General features: G+C 39.8%; 1 protein-coding gene across 1 annotated transcript; it reads right to left on the bottom strand.

The window, feature by feature from the left end:
* Positions 1-7,282: 7,282 nt before the first annotated feature.
* arel1 (apoptosis resistant E3 ubiquitin protein ligase 1) lies at positions 7,283-19,543 on the bottom strand. Its single transcript, XM_088434014.1, has 22 exons — positions 19,494-19,543; positions 18,768-18,946; positions 17,752-17,920; positions 17,148-17,368; positions 16,304-16,375; positions 15,202-15,428; positions 14,831-15,068; positions 14,586-14,755; positions 14,329-14,509; positions 13,655-13,899; positions 13,482-13,559; positions 13,024-13,165; positions 12,829-12,950; positions 12,662-12,737; positions 12,485-12,594; positions 11,964-12,143; positions 11,660-11,785; positions 10,562-10,691; positions 10,425-10,483; positions 9,957-10,046; positions 9,703-9,878; positions 7,283-9,516 (listed from the first exon to the last, which is right to left on the bottom strand). Exons 2-22 carry the CDS (start codon positions 18,913-18,915, stop codon positions 9,414-9,416), a joined length of 3,063 nt encoding a protein of 1,020 aa, XP_088290140.1. The 5' UTR covers positions 18,916-18,946; positions 19,494-19,543; the 3' UTR covers positions 7,283-9,413.
* Between the last annotated feature and the right edge of the window lie 11 nt (positions 19,544-19,554).

Below are 19,554 nucleotides of genomic sequence, written 5' to 3'. Positions count from 1 at the left end.
AGTCTGGAATGGACGACCTCAAACGTTGGGGGAATCCGTGGAGGTCTGCGGAATACGTTGGCCCGCTCGAGGTACAGGAAGTTCAACATCCAACCGAGCGGCCAGACTTGATGGCGATGACAGAAGATGTCCTTATTATTATTTCCGAGAGGCTTTCAGCCTTGGGCCTTCTTCCCGGCTTTGTCTTTCATCAGAATCGTGCAGAATTACTCTGCTTCTCCAAAATGGTGCCAAGGGGGCATTTATTGACTGAAATGCTGAATACTTGAGGTTTATTTCAAGGAGGTGTTGATTTGAGACGGGCCCTTAATTTGCATGAATGATAATGAGGTTAGGGTTACAAATGAATTTTTATCCATCTCATTTTGAAACTTTTGTGGTTTCTGGGTTTGGTGATGTGACGTTCACAGGATGAGTCGCGATTGGTCGATACTGCTGGAAAGGGCTTTTGTTATTTTTCTTCACCTTTCGCTGTCTTGCTAGATTGCAGATTTTTGTTTGTTGTGTTTTTTTGTCTACGTTCCGCAAAGGTTTGAACATTAAGTGCTTTGACTGAGAAAAATGTGAGGAAATGTTCCTGCCTGATTGATAAAAGTGTGATTAGCGTCAAGTGAGAAGTGTTTTACATGCTTAAAAAAAATTAAAATGAACCAAAAAAAGAAAAGAAAAATGAAAACCGATAACCAATCCGATTACAAGATGGGAATGTCGATATAATAATAGAATGTCTATTTAATAATAGAATAAACATATTTCGTTTATTCTATGTTTTATGGGAATGTAACCCCAGTGATAAATAAGAGGACATTATTTGCGAACCAAAACAATGAAAAAAGAACAATTTAAAAGCACATTTAATTTTTAAAAATGTATGACAAAAAAAAAAATCTTAGCCGTCACTAAGTTATTTCAGGATTTTTTTTGGGAAAGTAACCTCAACGGGAATTAAGAAAAAACTGTTGGTTCACAAAAAAAATTAATATAAGGTAAAAAAAATAAAAATAAAATTAATAAAATGATTAAAAAATTAAAACATAATAAAAAACATTAAAAACTAACAAAAAATGTTCTAAAAATTAAAAATGACAAAATTACCCCCCCCCCCCCAAAAAAAATAGTAATATATAAAATAAAACATAAAAAAAAAAAAATCTACTTTTAACGTTATATATCTCACTTATCTCGGGTGTTTTTGAGAACATAACCAGCGATGAATAAGAGAACATCATTTGCACAGCAAGTAGCCTCGCTCAGCTTTTACTGAAGCGTGGACAATTTCAAAGGGTCAGACTGATAAACAAAGGAAAAGAACACAAGGAGCTCGTCTTTTGCTTCGAGTGAACATTAAACGCCTCCGAGGCGAATGACTCACTTTTACCATCGCATAAACACCACGTTGAAGTCATGCCCCGAGACCAACGAGAGGCGAAACGGCTGTTTTGTTTGCCTCCGCGGTGACCCTCGATGGGGGCTCGTTGTTACTACCGGTGGCCAAAAAAAGACCTTTATCTGTGTCGTCTATCGTCTAAGCATACGCTAGGCTAACAGAAGCTAGGAGAGGCTAACGGCGAAAGCGGAGGCCGATCCGGATCACTTCGGTCACGGTCGGCCTCGCGCCTGGCCCGGACTGACCTCCATACCCTGTGAAGTGAATTTACATTTTTTTTTCGAAATACGTCCAAATAATGGCTGGAATCATGAGCAAAGACGAGCCGCTAATGGCATTGCGAATACACCACTCAATCACAATCATGAGAACATAACTGCAGTTTTATCCCACAGACCTGAAACGTTTTTAATTTGCAAAATATGGCGCACCGTATTATTAGTTGCAGTTTCAAATTTGGGCTTTATTTACGTACGTAACCTATACGTAGATGTGCCATATTAAAAGGCGCGCGCTGAGACAAATGTTGGGCAAAAAACATGCGTAATGTCCTCTAGTGGTTCAGCAAACGTACAATACGGAATATATAATGTTCTCTGATTGATTAATCGCTGCCTATGTACGTAATTTACGTAATGGTCTCTGATTGATTTACTGCCAGCATACGTATTGTTCATATTCCGTTCCCGTGTCAGCGAGAAACGGTCCGGAAGTCAAGCGTTTACCACAATATTTTTACAGATTTTTGGACTCCATTTGCACCCATAATTTTGCCCTTCATTTTGGGGAAAAAAAAAGTAGTAGTCTTATATTTGAGGAATTACGGTATTTGCTTATTTTGAACTTGGCCAACGTAGCGCATTAGCGGCGTGCTACGTTACTGTATGTTGTTGCGGTGTTTGACATGACTATTTCTACTCTTCCCGGCCAGATAGTTTCACACGGATCACCGATTATATCTAACGAAACTTGGCATTTTTGAGGACAAACCAAGTGCCTTTCAAAAACCATTTGGGAACGTCGACGGGCGCTTGATTATCATTTTAGCGAGTACATCTGTTGACACGGGGAGCGAAGTTGAGAATTCACACAGCGAGCAACGATGCAAAACCGCTGATTTCGAGCCTCGCTACTTATCTAAAACCGTAGCCGGTTTTAAGTTTGGAAGCCGATAGGGCCGAGTCAATCTTTCTGTCTGCGTGAACAAGGGCACTTTGTGTCCTTTCTCGCTCACGTTGGCGGTGTAAACTCGATCAGCCAAAGCCATCCGTCATGACTTGGCTGACAGGACCAAGCTTCCTGTTTTTCCGCAGGTGTACTGGACATGCATAGTTGGCCTTGAGACATACAGTGGATTTTAAAAAGTCTACACACCCCTGTTGAAATGCTGGTCTTACGAAACATTTTCTACCTTCAACGTGACTTTTTGAAGAGGAGTCATATGCTAAATGTGTCAGCACACATTTATATAGTCATGAGAAAATGAAGCTTCATGAAGCATCTGTGGTATTTATTTACTCCTCAAGATCAGCGGCGCTCAAATTGGGTTACAAGTACCACTGAGGATACGTGAGGGTATTTCATGGGTTTTAACAGGGTTCCTGCGGGAACAAGCAAACCTAATTGAATGCTTTTAAATGCTGTAACAGGAACAGTAAACCTTTCAAATTAAGAGCAAATTAGCTGGAACATGAAGCTACTTTTCGCCAAATTGTGTTAGTGACAAAACATCGTAAGCCCTGTTTGTTTTGTTTGGGGAAAATTCATGTGTTTTTACTAAAGATTGTTACCAAACTCCCGGTAATAAAATTGAAAGTGGACAAAACCAATTATACATATTGTTCTGCTTATAGCTGTTCCTGCTGCTTGCCTTTAGTTTGAGGCTTCAACAAGGACAAAGGTTAAGGCGATCTGTGACTTCGGACCATAAACACGGGTCTACAGCCAACCGGAACACAAGAAGGATTTTCACATGTGCTGACCAGATGTGAATAGACTTTGTCGAAATTATTTTAACTGGAAAGAAAGAATACACAAACGCCCAAGCATATGGATCAAAATGACTCAAGTAATACAACTAGCGCAGTCTTTGAATGGTGGGATTTTAGGGGTCTACTCACCAACAGGCCACTTGGGTGCAATTTATGTCTTTTTATGGGCCGGCAGGACCAGTTCAAGGGGAGACAGGGCCAGTCCAGGTGAGGAGATCTTGCGCAATTGCCTATTTTCTGACAGCGGGCCAACACGGGCTCATTATCGGACAGTTTCATCTTTGGTAAGCCTCCCACCAAGGTGGGTTTACGTATGGGGCACCGCATTTACGACGGGTGTTATGAACTGAAGTCCAACGGTTCTTCAACAAAAACGGGCTCAACTCAAGCTCACGGGAAAATGTTGTAACAACGATGCTGCATTCAAAGCAGCAGTTGGAAAAACACAATGACTCAAACTCTACTTGCACTTAGGACTTTGTTACTCAATTGGAGACTTGGACCTTCAGGACTCCGACCTTTGTGACTGACTTAACTTGAATTTTGTGACTCGGATTTGATATGGACTTGAAACTGTATGACTACTTGGACCTTTGTGACCGACCTGAACTTCGTGACCCAGACTTGATATGGGCCTTTTTGACTTAAGATTTGATTTGGACGATGACCTTTGTGACTGACTTGATTTGGACTATGGCCTTTGTTACTCAGACTTGATTTGGACGCAGACCTTTGTGACTCAGATGTGGTATGGACTCAGACCTTTGTGATTTGGATTTGATATGGACTCGAACCTTTGTGATGCGGATGTGATATGGACTCGAACCTTACTCGAATCTTTGTGACTCTGACTTGACTTGGACCTTTGTAACGGACTTAACTTGGAACTTTGGGACTGACTAGATCTGGACTCGGACATTTGTGACTGACTTTAGACTTGTCAACTCCATTGGGGCTCGGACCTTTGTGGCTTGGATTTGATATGTACGCTTGACCTTTGTGACTCTGATTTGGACGCAGACCTTTGTGACTCAGATGTGATATGGACTCGAACCTTATTCGAATCTTTGTGACTCTGTCTTGGACCTTTGTAACTGACTTAACTTGAACTTTGGGACTTTGACATGGACTCGGACCTTTGTGACTCTCTGGACTCGGACATTTGTGACTGACTTTAGACGTCAACTCTGATTTCATTAGGACTCAGCGACCTTTGTGGCTTGGATTTGATACGGACTCTTGAACTTTGTGACTCTGACTTGATTTGGACGCAGACCTTTTTGGATTTGATTTGAGCTCGGACCTTTGTCAATCATGACTTGGACTGGATAAAGTTTGGACTGAACCACAGCCCCGGCTCACACAGAAGTAAAGCGCGCGGCTTTAAATTTTTCATGACACCGAGTATTATCGGACTTTACCTCCGAGTAGGACCTCTAGCCTCCCTCTAAGGTCATTTACAACACAGCTGCGGGACACTTAATCTCTTGCAAAAAGGCCGTTTCTTCAAACCACTTGTGGCTGTAAGCTTCTGCGCGTCTTCCACCGCACTTTAAATCATGTTCACAACAGAGCACGTGTAAACGGCCTTTTCGCATGGAGAGGGATATAATCTAATAAGGCCATTTCGGTGGGGACTCACGGGCGTTGAGAGACAGGTCACGGTACTTAAATGACGAAGCTTGGAAGAGGGAAATGGAAAATTTGGGCCTCTCCTTCGGCAACAGCGGCCTCCTGCTCTTGCTTGGGGACTTGGGGGTAGCTTCAAACTTGGCGGGCAAAGAATGGGAGTCCCAAGTAAAGCGATAGGATACCACCCTGCATTCATAATGCTTCAGGAATCTCTCCCGATGATGACAGATGATGTCATCGACGATGTCGTAGGGGCGAGGATCCATACATTCCTCGGCCTCCAAAATTCAGTTTCTCACAGCTGTCCTTCCCACGTGCTCGCTGTCTGCATGCCAATTTACCCTCAAATGGGCAAAATTATTTTAGAGTTCAGCTGTCAGTCCTTGAATGGGGGGAGGCTGTATGTGTGTCTCATGGTGCCGGTTAATTCATACTGACATATTAGTTGGTTAAAACATTTTTTTTACGATTATAACCATCCAATTAAAATGGTTATTTGATGACTATAGTCTAAAGAACCGTCAAAAAATGTCAGTAGTGCTTCATGAAGCTTCATTTGTTAAAATTCTTAGTGTAGCTTAGAAAAAAGAAAATATTCTTCCATGTCTCAGAAAAGTAGGGTTTTGACTGCTATAAATCATTATAAAGAGGGAAAAAAAATCTGCTAATGGAAAAACAAGTTAAATCCACATGAATGAAATGAAAAAGTACATAATAAAAAATGTAATGAAAAAAATACCTAAAACAAAGCATACAATATACTACAAATGGACTAAGTTGTACTAAAAAAACTATTATGGGAAAAAAAAACAACTAAAAATATATACAGTATTCATTGCTTCTCAAATGTGATGCACTTGGTTATTAATTTATGTCTGTTTTAGACTAAGCTGTAACCCGTGTAAATGCTTTAAAAAATATTTGTATTGCTTGTTTCTTTTAATATTAAAAGGATACAGGTCAAGGTATACTTATACAATTAGTATAGATAATAATAGTTAAAGTCAGTGCACCGAGTGTGGAGGGGGGGTGTGAAAGGTTTTCTCTTTCCTGGGGGCGTATGGCAAAATATAATTAAGAAGCACTGCTGTAGATTAAATAAAATATCAACCTCTACTTCACAGATTTCACTTATTGTAGGTAGTTTTTTTTTTCTTTTTTACATAATCCTCACACTTAGCCAGGGGACACTGAAAAATCAATTTAAGTACGGGTATTAAGTATTCATTGGCGTTCACAGTGTAAAATGATTGCCATTTACTGAAGAACAGTAAGGAAAAAAAAAATGCCCCCCACAGGTTCTGTGGGAAACAGGAAGTACTCCAGCATGGTACATTGCTCCTGGACCAAGTGCCAGAAGATGACTCTGATTTGTAGCAAGCATTCCTGGAGGGAATTTGAGAAGGGAGCATTATGCAAATCACCAGGTGCATGCTGAGACCGAATAACAGGACTCCGGCCTCTCAACTACTTCAAGATGCCTATCGGCTTGTCTGTCTGTTTGGATGCAGACTGCGTGTCCGCATCCTGGAAACCAACCCAATTCAAAGGCGATGAAGATTATACTCATCCGCAGTCATATTTTGAGCCATATGAAAATTATGTCGAAAAAAAAGGGTAATTTTCACTGTTTTTGTTTTGACTCATGTTATTTTTTTTTTTTTGCAATCATCCATAAATCAATACAGGTACCTTATAAAGTCCTAAAATGAATGCCTTGTTCACCAAGTTGTCAACTTCTTAGATTTGTGGCTTGAATTCCTGTTGAAAACTCTTAAAGCCGGTTGTACAATACAAGATGGCACTTTCTGAAACAGATTAATAACATTCAAATCTTGGTGCACGCACCTGTCACGAATCACTTCTGCTCTGTAATGGACCTACAAAGTCAACTGGACAGAATTGCCCACGAGTAAGCCAATAAAAACAAACTCATGTGGAGCCACTGCCCCCTGCTGTTTAAATCATGTAATGATAATTTTGACAAGATTTTTATGATATACCTTGAGCAAATGTGTTAGCGGTGGCAATTATATTGGGTTTTGTTCGTTTTTCATTTGATTTCATATGCATTTTATTTCTTATTGAAGATGCGATTCGTTTTCCTTCCATATTTTACCATTGCATTCATTAAAACGTTTGACAAAAAAACAAAAATGGATAGGTATTTGCTTTCCTAAATTTCCAGAATATCACATATTCCAAATGAAGTATGTGAATCTTAGCAAAAGGAATGTATTTAAAGAGGGGAAAAAATACATTTCAAAAGTCCGTTGTTTGGTTGTTTTTTATTCTCATTAACAAAGCAACTGCAGGGCAAAAATCTCAGACATTCATCATCAGAGGCTTGCCATTAAAAATAAATAAGAAAGCTCCTCATCTAATAATCCTCAAACTGTCTATTCTAGAAATTATTGGAACTAGAGCGGATTTAAGTTTTTTTTTCTTTGTTCAGCAAACAGCTCTGAGAAACACTAGTGATGACTGAACATTTTTTTTTTTTTAAAACCTAATGATAAAAAACAAGATATAGCGCCGGTAAACTAGAGCAGTCAGTGGTCGTGAAATCACTAATAAGAACATTCGACTAATGCACAGCTTCGTGTTTGTTCAGGGTTGACATAAGTGGGCCTTTAGAAGGTCGGGTAACATTTTAACACACACTACAATAGTGCTGAGATTACACGTTCAGCAAAAAAAAAAAAAAGTTTAAATAATTGTACAAACAAAAACAAATGCCTAGCGAACGTATTGGACCTGACGCTTCGTCAGATAAATAGCTGGACAGCATTATAAAGGGTGGCCAATCGTACATTTGTGAGAGTAGCGTGCTATCAAAGTGTGCGTGTTTGCTCAAAAGCCAGCGTACATGTGTTACGGGATGCATAGGCGGCCTGGAGGAAATGTTGAGGTAAACCCAGAGGAGGCTATAACTGGTGAAGATACCCCACCCCCCCTAAAAAAAAAAAAAAAAAAAAAAAAACACGCTTGATGTAGTAATTGACTGTGTGGCTCACCTGCACGCTTTGCTGGATACAATCAGAGGCCGAGCATGAATAAGGCAGCCTTTAAAAATACTCCCAACACGAAACCCGTTACCGCTCCTAATAAAGAAGGGTGGATCCAAATAAATAAAATTTGCAGACACAAGCTCAAAATATACATACAATTGAGTGGATTACTTTAACTCATTCACTGCCATTGACAGGGAGAGAAGTGGGAAAAAAATTAGCTGGGCTGGCAGCGAATGAATTAAAAGTGAACCACCCCCCACCCCAAAATCTCTCAGGAAAATAAACATCGAAATGAGTCAAATCCCTTCTTAAAAGGTCAAATGAAAAAGAAAAAAAAATACATATGGGGAATTAGGACCACACTCAAAAAAAGAATTTGTTTTTCAATTTATGGTCATTTCTAGCTCACTCATTTAGCCATTTTCAGCAGTACAATTTTTTTTTGTCTAAAACGCAAAAAAAAAAAAAAAATCATTCTGAATTACTCAATACCAAGCATTGTGAAATATAAATGTGATTTTTTACTTTGTGTATAATTAGATGAGTATTTTGCTTGTGCAATTATTACATTTTAAAATATTTTGGTAATGACCAATTACAGCTCAACTTGTGAAAGTCACATGACCAAGAGATGAAATTTGAGCAAAGGCGTTATCAAATTGTACACAAAATATAAACTTTTCATTGCTGAAAATGGGTACATAAGAGGACTCTCCCTTTAAGATTCAAATTAAAATGGTTTGACGAGAAACGGAGCAAATTAAAATGCTGTGTTAACGTTAAATAAATCCGAATATTGCTGGATGTTTGAGTAAAACAAATCTTAAATCGACACTAGTAGAACACTTATGTTAAATTAAACAAGCTGGAAATGTGTTTCCACTTTTAAAATGACAACTACTTTCAAAATCGTTCCTTTATTCTTGTGAGCATCTCGTAAAATTTCCGTTACTTTTGAATGATTATGGCTTCATATCTGTATTCGTTTTAGGCTTATGTTGTTTTTTTTCCTAATGGGTGTGGCCCTAATCCTCCCGTGTGCACGAGTATGTACAGGTCAATAAAAGCGACGGTAGATCATATTTACAAACACACGTCAGTCCCTGATGGTTTAAGGCCAAAGTGCAGGTGATGCGGACGCCAGCCACATCACATGTAAGCTGCTGCCTCTATTTAGTGTTCCTCAGTTTGTACAATAATACTCAAGGCCTTTGCACTAGTATCATTTTCATCTATATGAAAAAAAAAAAGTCAGGATCGACCAAAAGAAGCACAAACCTCACCTCCTTTTTCGACAGTTTGTGGCTTCTCGTTAGAGTTTATATACATACAGCAGTTTGTAGGATTCCAGTGCGGCCCCATCCCAACAAGATTTTCTTTGAGGGCATGTCAGAGCATGCCGAAGCCCTCGCTGCCCTCGCTGATGGCCAGCTTCAGCATCCTGTGCAACTCCTCGTACGAGTCATAACTGGGGAGGCACAGCTGGTTGAAACTGCAAACGGTGAGAAAAAAGCAGAGGGACTTTTAAAGCAATTGACAACTGCAATGTAGCGTGAAGATTGATGTTTATATTTTTGTTGTTGCCTTTTTCTTTTTCTGTCACAACCCACCACCCCAAAAATGAGAAGGAGAGAGAGGGGTGCAGATTAATTTTTGCTAAAGTTTATTTTCCACTGACCAGGTGTGTGCGGTGGGCAGGGTACTTTGCGTGGGGGCGGCGATGATCTGGAAAGAGGGGCACAGGGTGTTGAATCCTCCAGGGGGTAGCTGGGAGGAGCCGGTGGTGAATTGCAGGAGGCGAGCCAGCTCCTCCTGGGTGAAGCTGGACACCACCGCCCAGAACCACTTCAGCACCTGCGGGCGCAAAAACAGACAGCCATGGTCAAAGTCTTGCTCGAGGCGTTGCGAGCGCAATGGGTGACGGCAGCTGACCTTTTCCCGGAAATGCCATGATCCGCCCACGACCACAGCGTGGGCCTTGAAGTCCTGAACGCTGATGTCGCCGGTGCCGCACATCAGCAACTAAATTAATCCAACAAAGAAAGGCTTTTGTATGATAGCAATAATAACACTAAAAATAACAATTTACAACCAATGAATGACCTACTCACTAAAAATAACTCTTTAAAAAAAGATTACAAATAATGCTGATAAACTGCTTCATCATTTCAAACTCAATGGATACCATTATCTCAAAAAAGTATTTTCTTTTACACTTTTATTTTACAAAAACAAAATAAAAAGTTATTTTCATCATTGCAAGGTATCTGATTAAATTTCACGTCACTGGCATTCATTCTTGGACAGACAGGCATGCACAAGTATGCAATTAAACCAAAAAAAAAAAACTTTCTTTTGAAAAATATGCCAAATTTGAATCTCAAAAACAGTGAATCATACCTCCAACTCGTTCTCATCAAATATGGCAAGGAGGTTTTCTGGAACAATTTCATTTAAACCTGCGATAGATGTGGAAACGTCGCAGTCACTATGTGCACACTACATGTGTTGATGAGAGCAGGTAAGCTTTTCCGTACCTTTCAGGAAGTGTTCCACCTCATCTCTCACCTGACTGGCTAGCCTGTATTGCGCCAGCAGATTGAGATAATGCATCTTGTTTTCATTGGTAACGGCGATGTTCGCACCGCCTGCGAGCAGCTCCACCACCTGCAGCAGAAACAAACATTGAAACCACTCAAAGATGGAAAGCATTTGGAGAGAATATATACAGATGAATACAAATATTAATTGTCAAATGAAATAGGACTACTTTTTTCTTTTTTTTTTTTTTTTTTTTTTCCAGAGCCGACACCGGTAATTAGTTGTCAAGATTGCTGATAATCTCTATTTGGAGCTGAGATTCATTTTGAGAAAATGGAAAAATATTAGTGTTAAGAAGAAAATAATACCAACTCTTACAATGTTTAGCTAATAGGCAACTTTAGTGTATGATTCTTATTAACAAGTTCAGAAAGCTCCCCAGGACATCACTGTCTTAAACACTTGCAGAATAATTTGAGCAAAAATCTTCCTGTAGTTTTCTTTAAAAAAATAAAACAAAAATATTAAAATGTAACGGATCTTTGTTTTATTTCAAAACAGTGTTCCCAAGAAAATGTTTTATAAAGCTGACTGAAAATATATTAAAAAAAAATAGGGCCCTGAAGTTCATTTGTTAATGGTTATCGTCAGCAGATTAAAAAAATAAAATAAAATAAAGCAAAGCTGAAGATGAATATCGGCACCATTAATGGTGCCTAATTTTCAATACAGCTGCAAGCCTATTCGAGCCAACTTTGAAAGTAAGCTGGACTGACTAGACTAGGCTAGTTTCCAGCAAATAAAACACCTATTCCACAAACAACAAGATAATTTTAGAGTCTTCAACTAACCTAAAATGCATGTTTACAAACAGAATTCCTAACAGAATCTCTTGAATGTGAAGCAAATGTGCTAACTAGCGTTGCTTTGCTGCTAAAGTGTTAATAGGATGCTACAGTATCCCCTTCATTTGATTTACATGTGCTAAATTATTCTAAAAATTCTATTTAGTTTGCTCAACTGGCACTGTCCCTTGTGAAAAGAAAATGTTTTTTGTTTTTTGAATACAGCGTGTAAGGAGGAAATACCATTACCTTTTCCAGCTGTCCAGATTTGTTGTACTTCTCCTCGGCAAACACCAGATCCATTTCGCTCACGTCATTGTTCAAGATGAAACACACTTTGGTCTTGTACAGCTCCTGGTCATCCGTCTCAAAGTACTGCGCATACATGAAACGTTTACATAAACATTTGGCCGTCTCAGTGGTGATTGGGTCTGATTTTGAAACGTATTGGCATGGGATAAAGAGTTGGCTCGGCTATTTGTTTGGGGATGCACAGTCGCCGGTAACCAGAATGTACTTTAAACAGGTGCAAAAGCTTGCTTGTGTTTCATACCTTGTAATTCATCCTTAGACCGATGATTTGTGCCAAGAAGGAGCGCGTGAAGCGAGCTCGGACAAGCTGCTTGTAAGCTCCGCCGAGCGCAGACTCGTACAGGCACTTGCCAACCACGCGGCCGGCGAACTCGTATATTTTCAGACGCAAGTGTATCGGTCGCTCGGCATTCGGGTGCACCTGTAAGAAAGTGTGCATTAGCAAATGCTGAGGATTAATGCAAAGAAGCATCGGTTTGTATGCTGTTCATTTAAAAAAAATAAATCAATATTTAAAACATAATTTTCCAGAAAGTCTTTTGAGTGAGGATGAACAGCAGTATTCATGTTTCATTTCAAAAACCATTAAAAAAAAAAAAATGAAAATAATGCACGGTAAATAAAGAAATCAAATGAAAAATAGATTTAAAAAAAAAAAAAACGTACTTCATTATTGCAGGTCATTTTTGGGCACATAACCCCAGCAATAAATGAGGGAACGCTGCTAATATTATTAGTGGATTATAAGTGGACGCAACTCACCAGGCCCTGGTTATTGTCACTGAAGCGGGTGAATAACTGGTTAGAAGTGTCAAAGAGGGTCTTGCATATCAACTCGAACCATTCCCTCCGTGGCCCTCCCCAGTCCAGAGCTGCAGAGCAAACATCCAAATGTTCCAGCAAAATGTACCAATGATTAAAGCCATTGTTTTGATTTACCTTCCTCATCTTGAAAGACCACCTCAAAGTTTTTACTCCAATCTGACACCGAAAAGTTCCGCGTTGCCTTCAGGGACTGTCACAGTAATAGGGAGATAGATTTTTTTACAAAGAGCTGGTAAAATGTCTTGACTATTCCTGGATCAAAAAAAAAAAAAAAAACTCACTGAATCGAGAATGGTGTGGCGGGCGATTTTTAGGCAGATCTTGGTGCGAGGTCTCTTGGAGTGAATGTGCCTGAGTTCACGTTGAAAGAAGTTCACCTTGTCCTGAAATGTTTCCGAGCCGCCTGTGGACACATTAACTGTTGCAACAGCAAGCTAAGGAGAAAGTTGATGCTTCAGATTGGGCGGGGAACAAACCTATGTTTTTGTGAAGAAAGCGAATGAAGGTGGCGGCCATAATGTTTCTTTCTTTGCAACTGAGCTCCACAGGTTGCTGAATTCCATCATCCACCACAAGCGTTAGGTACTTGTGAATCGGATCAGGACCATAATAGCTGAACTGAAAAATGAGATATTGGGTGGTAGAGAGAGTTAACGTTACGGACTCAAGGCGCAGGTTCTACATTTGGCTCACTCAATCATTTTATGTGGCCTTAAAAAGCAATTGTGTAAACACTGTTCACGCTAACGTTTAGCGCTAATGTTCTTTTCTTGTTGTATGGGTTTGTTGTTTTCATTTATTTCTATTGTGTTTACTCCATAATAATAACAGGCCTTTGAGGGAAACCAGAACTTCAAAATGGCCAGATATGAAAATGAGATTGACATGCTATTAAAAGGAATTGAAAAGCCAAAAAACAAGATGTTTAATTTACCTTTGTTCCAGGACAAACTCGAAAGGTGAAAAGGCGCCACGGAATAATTTTCAGGTAAAACTCCTTCACAGATAGTTGCTGTTTAAAACGAAAGAAAAAAAAATCTATGCATGATCATCATATATTGCTATTTATGATCCAATCGGGTCGTTGGGTGCCATCAAAGCACTTGCCTTTGGCGATATGTAACAGTAGACCTTTTTTGGTTTCTTGAATTTCTCGGATTGGCCCTCCACAGGAGAGTCATGCTCGTCATCCTCCTCGCCCATGGACGGCCTCCTCTGGGGAGCCAGCAGAGAGGAGGCCGGTAGTTGCCACGGGGAGCTGCTGTAGTTCCCGTTAGTGTAAAGGTACGCCTCGAAGTAGATGCTGTTGGCTGGTGTGGACACATTCTTCTCCACGTAGGACTTCTCATTCTCTACAAGAAAAGGAAAGGTTGCATTACATTTATCGCCAAAGAAATGACAAATCAATTCATTTTTTCATTATTTTTTCTTCGTGTGTATATTATACGGTATATTGTAACTACTGATTTTAAAAAATTAAGGTCGGATCGATATGGATTTTTTTTTTTTTTTAAAGAGTGATGCCTTTTTTAGGGGGAAAAAACAATTACCCATTAATCATCACTTTGTTTTGAATGACAGGTCTGAAAAATCAAACAAATGTCATGATATATATTTAAAGATACGAGGTTATGTGTAATATAGACACCAGTGGTACTTGTATACAACTACTACAAATGGTTGGAGGAAATAAAAGGTAAAAAGTTGAAATAGTTGGCAAATGTAAGGCAACAAAATACAAAATTAGCTTTGAGAATTCCATGAATTGAATTTTCACTCACCATTGAGAACAATTATGTCAAATTCCCCATTGCTGAGTGGCTGATCCTGATAGGCGATGCGGGCCCTGAAGCAGCCGGTTTTCCACAGGGTCAGTTTCATCAGAACCTGACACAGCTCCTTGTTGAGGGACACAGAGTTGCTGTAGTAGCCCTCCATGCTGTCATCATCCACTGTGCCCAACTGCACAAAAATAATGCAGGTATAAAATAGCCATTTGGAATCAAACTAATAAATGATGGAGAAGATGCTCCCTTACAGAGTGGATGTGGATGCTGTAGTTGGTCTCATCTGTGAGCGATGTGGAGTTATTGGTGGGGTTGCCGTATTCATCCCTGGGCTCAATTTGCAGTGTGTGCTGCTGGCTGTGTGTCAGCACTAGTGTCGAGAAATGGTATGCTATCTTCGTCTTGGATGGGACGACTGTACCTGAAGAGGTAAAAACAGTCATCAGTCAAAATGCAAGAAATCAGATTCAATAGGAAAGAGTTCATTAAAACCAACCTGGCTGGAAGATTTTATAGTAAGGGCTGTAGGCCACATTGAGGCCACCGAGCTTGACGGCGACCTCGTAGCGGCCGGCCTTGCGCACGGTAAAAGCTACTTTTACCACGTTGGACTCTGGTTCATGTAAGACTTCCTGTGTAATAGGGACATCCAGAGCCAATTCAATGTGCGTGATGTTGACCCTCAAGCCCACGGGCCGATGGGCCGGGAAAGGCTGACCGTTTTTATAATACAGCTGAGGAGAGGAACGGAAACCACAACATTAGAAATGTCTTAAAGACTTTAAGGGATTGCATAAGTCAAAAACTAAGAATCGCCCAGTGCTATTGATGAAATCACACATTTTAAGTCCAAGGGCAGATCCTTACTTGGACACTGAAGGTCATCGTCTGCCCCACTTCTTGTGGCTCCTTCCAATCCCAGGACACCTTGCAGGAGCGCGGATCCAGGTAGTTGCCCCGCACATAGTCGTAGATGCTACGGTCGCCGCGCCGGCCAGGGTCCTCATTCTGCAAGAAGCTGACAACCCTGGCTGCAAGCTCACACAGGAACTTGATGGTGAAGACAAATGCAATGATGGAAACAGTAATTCCACCTGCCAGATGAAATGAAACAATGAAGGAATTACTTCCACATGCGCTTGACAAAGTTAGTATAATAAAACGCCTGCTTTTAATTACTTGCGCGGATTAGAAAAATACTCAATAAAAGCAAATAATTATGTTTCGAGGTTTGAATTATTAGAGTAGGTCCTCCTGAAATACTCAAGAAAAGTAAATAATTATGTTTCGAGGTTTGAATTATTAGAGTAGGTCCTCCTGAGACCTGGCCCATTCATTTGTGTCCACTGTAGTGGACATTTGTTTTTGATCCCTATCTTTTGACTCAGTGGAGCTTCCGACTAAGTCCTAGAGTGCTCAGCAGAGGACATGCTGACCTTTCCAATGATGACTCATGTTTGGGTGGGATCCAATAAATCTCACCCAGTCTTGCTGAGACAAAAACAGACACAACGGTGGACAAAAATGAAGCGGCTGGGTCTCAGAAGGATATAGATAGCTCATTTTGCATGCTCATCTCCAATGCCACAACTTGCAATCTTTTGGAGAGACTTGACAAAGCTGACAATTAAAACTCTAATGAAACAAAAATAATCAAGATCATGTCTTCATGAAATTCAGTTTCTTGGAGCCTGTTTTATTTTCCTGAAAATGATGTCTGAATACCAGTGCAGATCAGGATAAAAGAACAGTAAAGCCATTCACATCACCTGGTATTGACTTCTAGTTGCATCGCCACTAAAATGCTCAAAATTGAAAAGAAAACACGGGGAAATATAAAACTATCAACAATCACTAAAATAGAAATGCGATAGTCTTAAGCCCCCAGTAAACACAACATAAAATGGTAAAATGGAGTGGACTAATATAGCTTTTTCTACCCTAGAAAAAGAGTTCAATATGGACTCACCAATCACGTAAAACATGAGGTCCCTTATCAAGAAACACAGTGCCACAGTACAGCCAAATAAGAGCGCTCCCGCTGGAAAAGACAAATTACCGTACACACCAAATTATTGCATGTCATATGTTAAGTTAAAACAGTGTCGTGAAAAAGTATTTGCCCTGTTCTCAAACTCTGATTTTGTTTCTCCACTTTACCTGATAGAGTGCCATTGATGACTAAAAGCTTTAATTCAGTTTTACCGGGCCCCAGTGACAGCTATAAAAGTCATGTGATTGGTCATTACCTGAGCCTTGAGTATAAAGATGTCAGAAACTATGCATAAAAAAAAAATAATAATTTGAGAAAAGGGCAAGAACCTTTCACAGAACTGTAAAATGACAAACAATGCAGTATGGTCTCTATGCTGCCTGCCATCATACATTGAGTAATTATAATAACATCAGTATTGTTCTCTCAATTCCTTTCTGTTCCGGTTACCTAGCTAGTTCTCAAACGCCCAATTTTGCAATAATTATGTCAATTGAAGTGGTGGATCTATAAAGTTTTATCTGGGGTAGCAAAAAGGTGACAAGATGTTCAGTGAAAAGTGAATACATCAATTATGTAAAAATAATATTAGTCATTTTTAAAAATAATTGCTAGTAAGCATCATATTTAACCTTAACCCATGTTTAGATTCATATAGTATTGATCAAACAAGTTGGCTGTAATGATGATCATGTTATTCTGACCAGATCTCAAAAACTATTGCGCAATAAGAACAACTTGCCCCTGTTCAACTTAGGGGTAAACAATACGCAACCATGGTAGGCAGCCTAAGCTCCAGTGTGCTCGCTCTCTCTCTCACCGATCGACCACTTCTCATTCAGACGCCTTTCAGCGAGACTGTGCACCAGCTGGATCTCGTAGTCCTGGTCCCGACTCCTCCGTGAGGTCTGGAGGAACTTGATGCCGGTCGACAACCTGATGTAGTCTTCGTAATAGAAGCCCCAGGCGGCTAGGGAGAGGTGCAGCTGACTGTCGAACTGTGACAGGTCGTCCAGATTCATATAACCCAAAGTCTTCAGCCTGGAGTAGATGACAAAAAAGGATTTATGCATGGCAAAATTCTGTTAAACAAATATCACGACTGCAGTGTCCCACCAATCATCAGTGTAGTTAATCGTAACAGTACATAATGAGAGATTTGTTGTCACTCAGCTAGCGTATCAACTCAATTTGATAACATCAAGTGTAAAGTGAACATATTTTATAATGCATTCAATAACAAGAAATGTTCTATCTAAAAATGATTTAGGGTCTTGTTATTGTGTAAAAGATGGAGGGAGGGATGGATGGATGGATGGATGGATGGATGGATGGATGGATGGATGGATGGATGGATGGATGGATGGATGGGACAAATTATGCACATTTGAAAAATTGAAGAACTGACATTCTGATGACCTTACGTTTTATAAAAGTGTCCCAGGTTCTGAGAACAAAGCCACTCCTGGAAGGCAAAGTCTCGGAGCAGGCGAATATGAGCCTCAGCGATTTCCCTCCAGCTCTGTTGTTCCTTCACCACCTCTTCCAAGCGACTCAGTACACTCAGACTCAGCTCCTCCAATGTCTGCACATCTAAGAGAGCAATTATATTATAATCCTTTAGGAAGAAAGCAGGAAATATGCTAATTTCACACATCAAGAATACCCTTGGGGAGCACTAAGAAAAGGAGTTCCTTTAAAAAGTTGCTTAACAAATACTGCAGTGTTTTTTTTAAGATCCCATCATCTTTCATAGTCAAACGTATTTGTGTAAAAAAAACAAATACACTAAGCAGAATTTTTTTATTTGCTTATCCACAGGAAGGATGCCATAGTAGGGATATGGGGATGCGGCTTAAGCATCACAAAGCAGCTGTAATCTAATTTGGCAAAGATCTAATGACAAACCCTGCGCAAGCAATTCACATGCTATTAATTGAAGAGAAAACTATGTTGGTAAAAAATGTAAACAATATTTTATAAATTTACATTTAAAGTTTGACAATGATTAGACCTTAAGAGAAGGTCTTGAAGGCCCTCACGGCACACCACTGGAGATGCCGTACTTTGGGCATTTACGCTAGTTATGCACCAGCTATGGATAGCAAGCTACAAATATTCAATTTATGTTGTGTTGGTTTAAAATCAGTATGTTCTGCAAACATTGCGTGCAGGATTTTTCAATAAATCAAACCTTAAAATAAATGTTGAGTTTAAAACATTTTTCTCAGTTTGTGGTGTTTTGTGTATAAAAAATAACTCAACGGTTATAATTTATTACATGCAATCCTGCCAAAGGAAAAAAAAATACACGTGTATTGCGCATTGCTATGTAAAAAGTCTGCATTGAAGCATTTCCAGGATATTAGGGGGGTCCGATAAAAATGTCAAGAACTGTATGTTACACATCACATCAAAAGAAAGATTGTCACTCACTGACCTTCAAATAAATGCCTGTATTGAGAGAGCCTGTGTCCTCGTAGCCATTCCTCTATCTGACCGTCTTTGCCTTTCTTCCAGCGCACTTCCCAGAAGAAGATCCACAGTGCGGAGCAGATGAGAAAGGTCAGGAAGAAGCGGCGGTCCATCAGACCATAATGCCCCTGACTATCTAATTTCCTGAAGGAAAGCATTGTTATTTAATCTCAAAGCAGGTCGAATATTACAATAATCCAGACGTTGACTGGGGATTATTTAAACATAATGGACATTGGTTTAACAGAATGGACATTAAAATTTATCAGGCAGGGAATTACATTAGCGCCACACTGAAAAATAAAGTGCCAAGACTCAAGCAATAAGCATAGATACTAATGACGTCACGGCAATATTTCATGACGTGACACCATGGTGCCATTCTTAGGACAAAATTTTGTCAAAAACACCACACGGGGAATCGTTTACCTTAGAGACACGACTTTAGTAACTTGCCAAACAGGCACAAATAATACACAAATGCATAATTTCGAAGAACTGAAACGTGGAAACCGGGTAGCTATGATGCTAACAACAGTATTGTCTAAACAAATATACACAGCTAGCAAACAGCGTCAAATAAGCCAATAAAATACGCAGACACTTACGGAGAAGCGCATTGAATGCATACACTAAATAATTTACAGTAGTCTAACTAGGTGTATCGTAAAATTGAAAAATAACATTTTACCTCGGGTATTTCAGTCATCACCACAGCGCAGCCCGTGCACTTCACAACCGGAACATACGCA

This window comes from Hippichthys cyanospilos, chromosome 14 (genome assembly GCF_059441005.1).
Source record: "Hippichthys cyanospilos isolate Australia breed blue-spotted pipefish chromosome 14, RoL_Hcya_1.0, whole genome shotgun sequence".
Classification (NCBI taxonomy): domain Eukaryota; kingdom Metazoa; phylum Chordata; class Actinopteri; order Syngnathiformes; family Syngnathidae; genus Hippichthys; species Hippichthys cyanospilos.
The sequence above is the reverse complement of the archived record's forward strand: the minus strand, read 5'-3'. Positions and strand labels throughout refer to the sequence as shown.

What these genes read in the sequence shown, in the direction of transcription:
- arel1 (XM_088434014.1), bottom strand. Translation starts at nt 18,915, where the DNA reads ATGGACCGCCGCTTCTTCCTGACCTTTCTCATCTGCTCCGCACTGTGG. An exon ending in CTATAAAATCTTCCAGCCAG is followed by an intron (nt 14,756 to 14,830) that starts GTTGGTTTTAAT and finishes TTACCTCTTCAG; the next exon opens with GTACAGTCGTCCCATCCAAG. An exon ending in TGACATAATTGTTCTCAATG is followed by an intron (nt 13,900 to 14,328) that starts GTGAGTGAAAAT and finishes CTTTTCTTGTAG; the next exon opens with AGAATGAGAAGTCCTACGTG.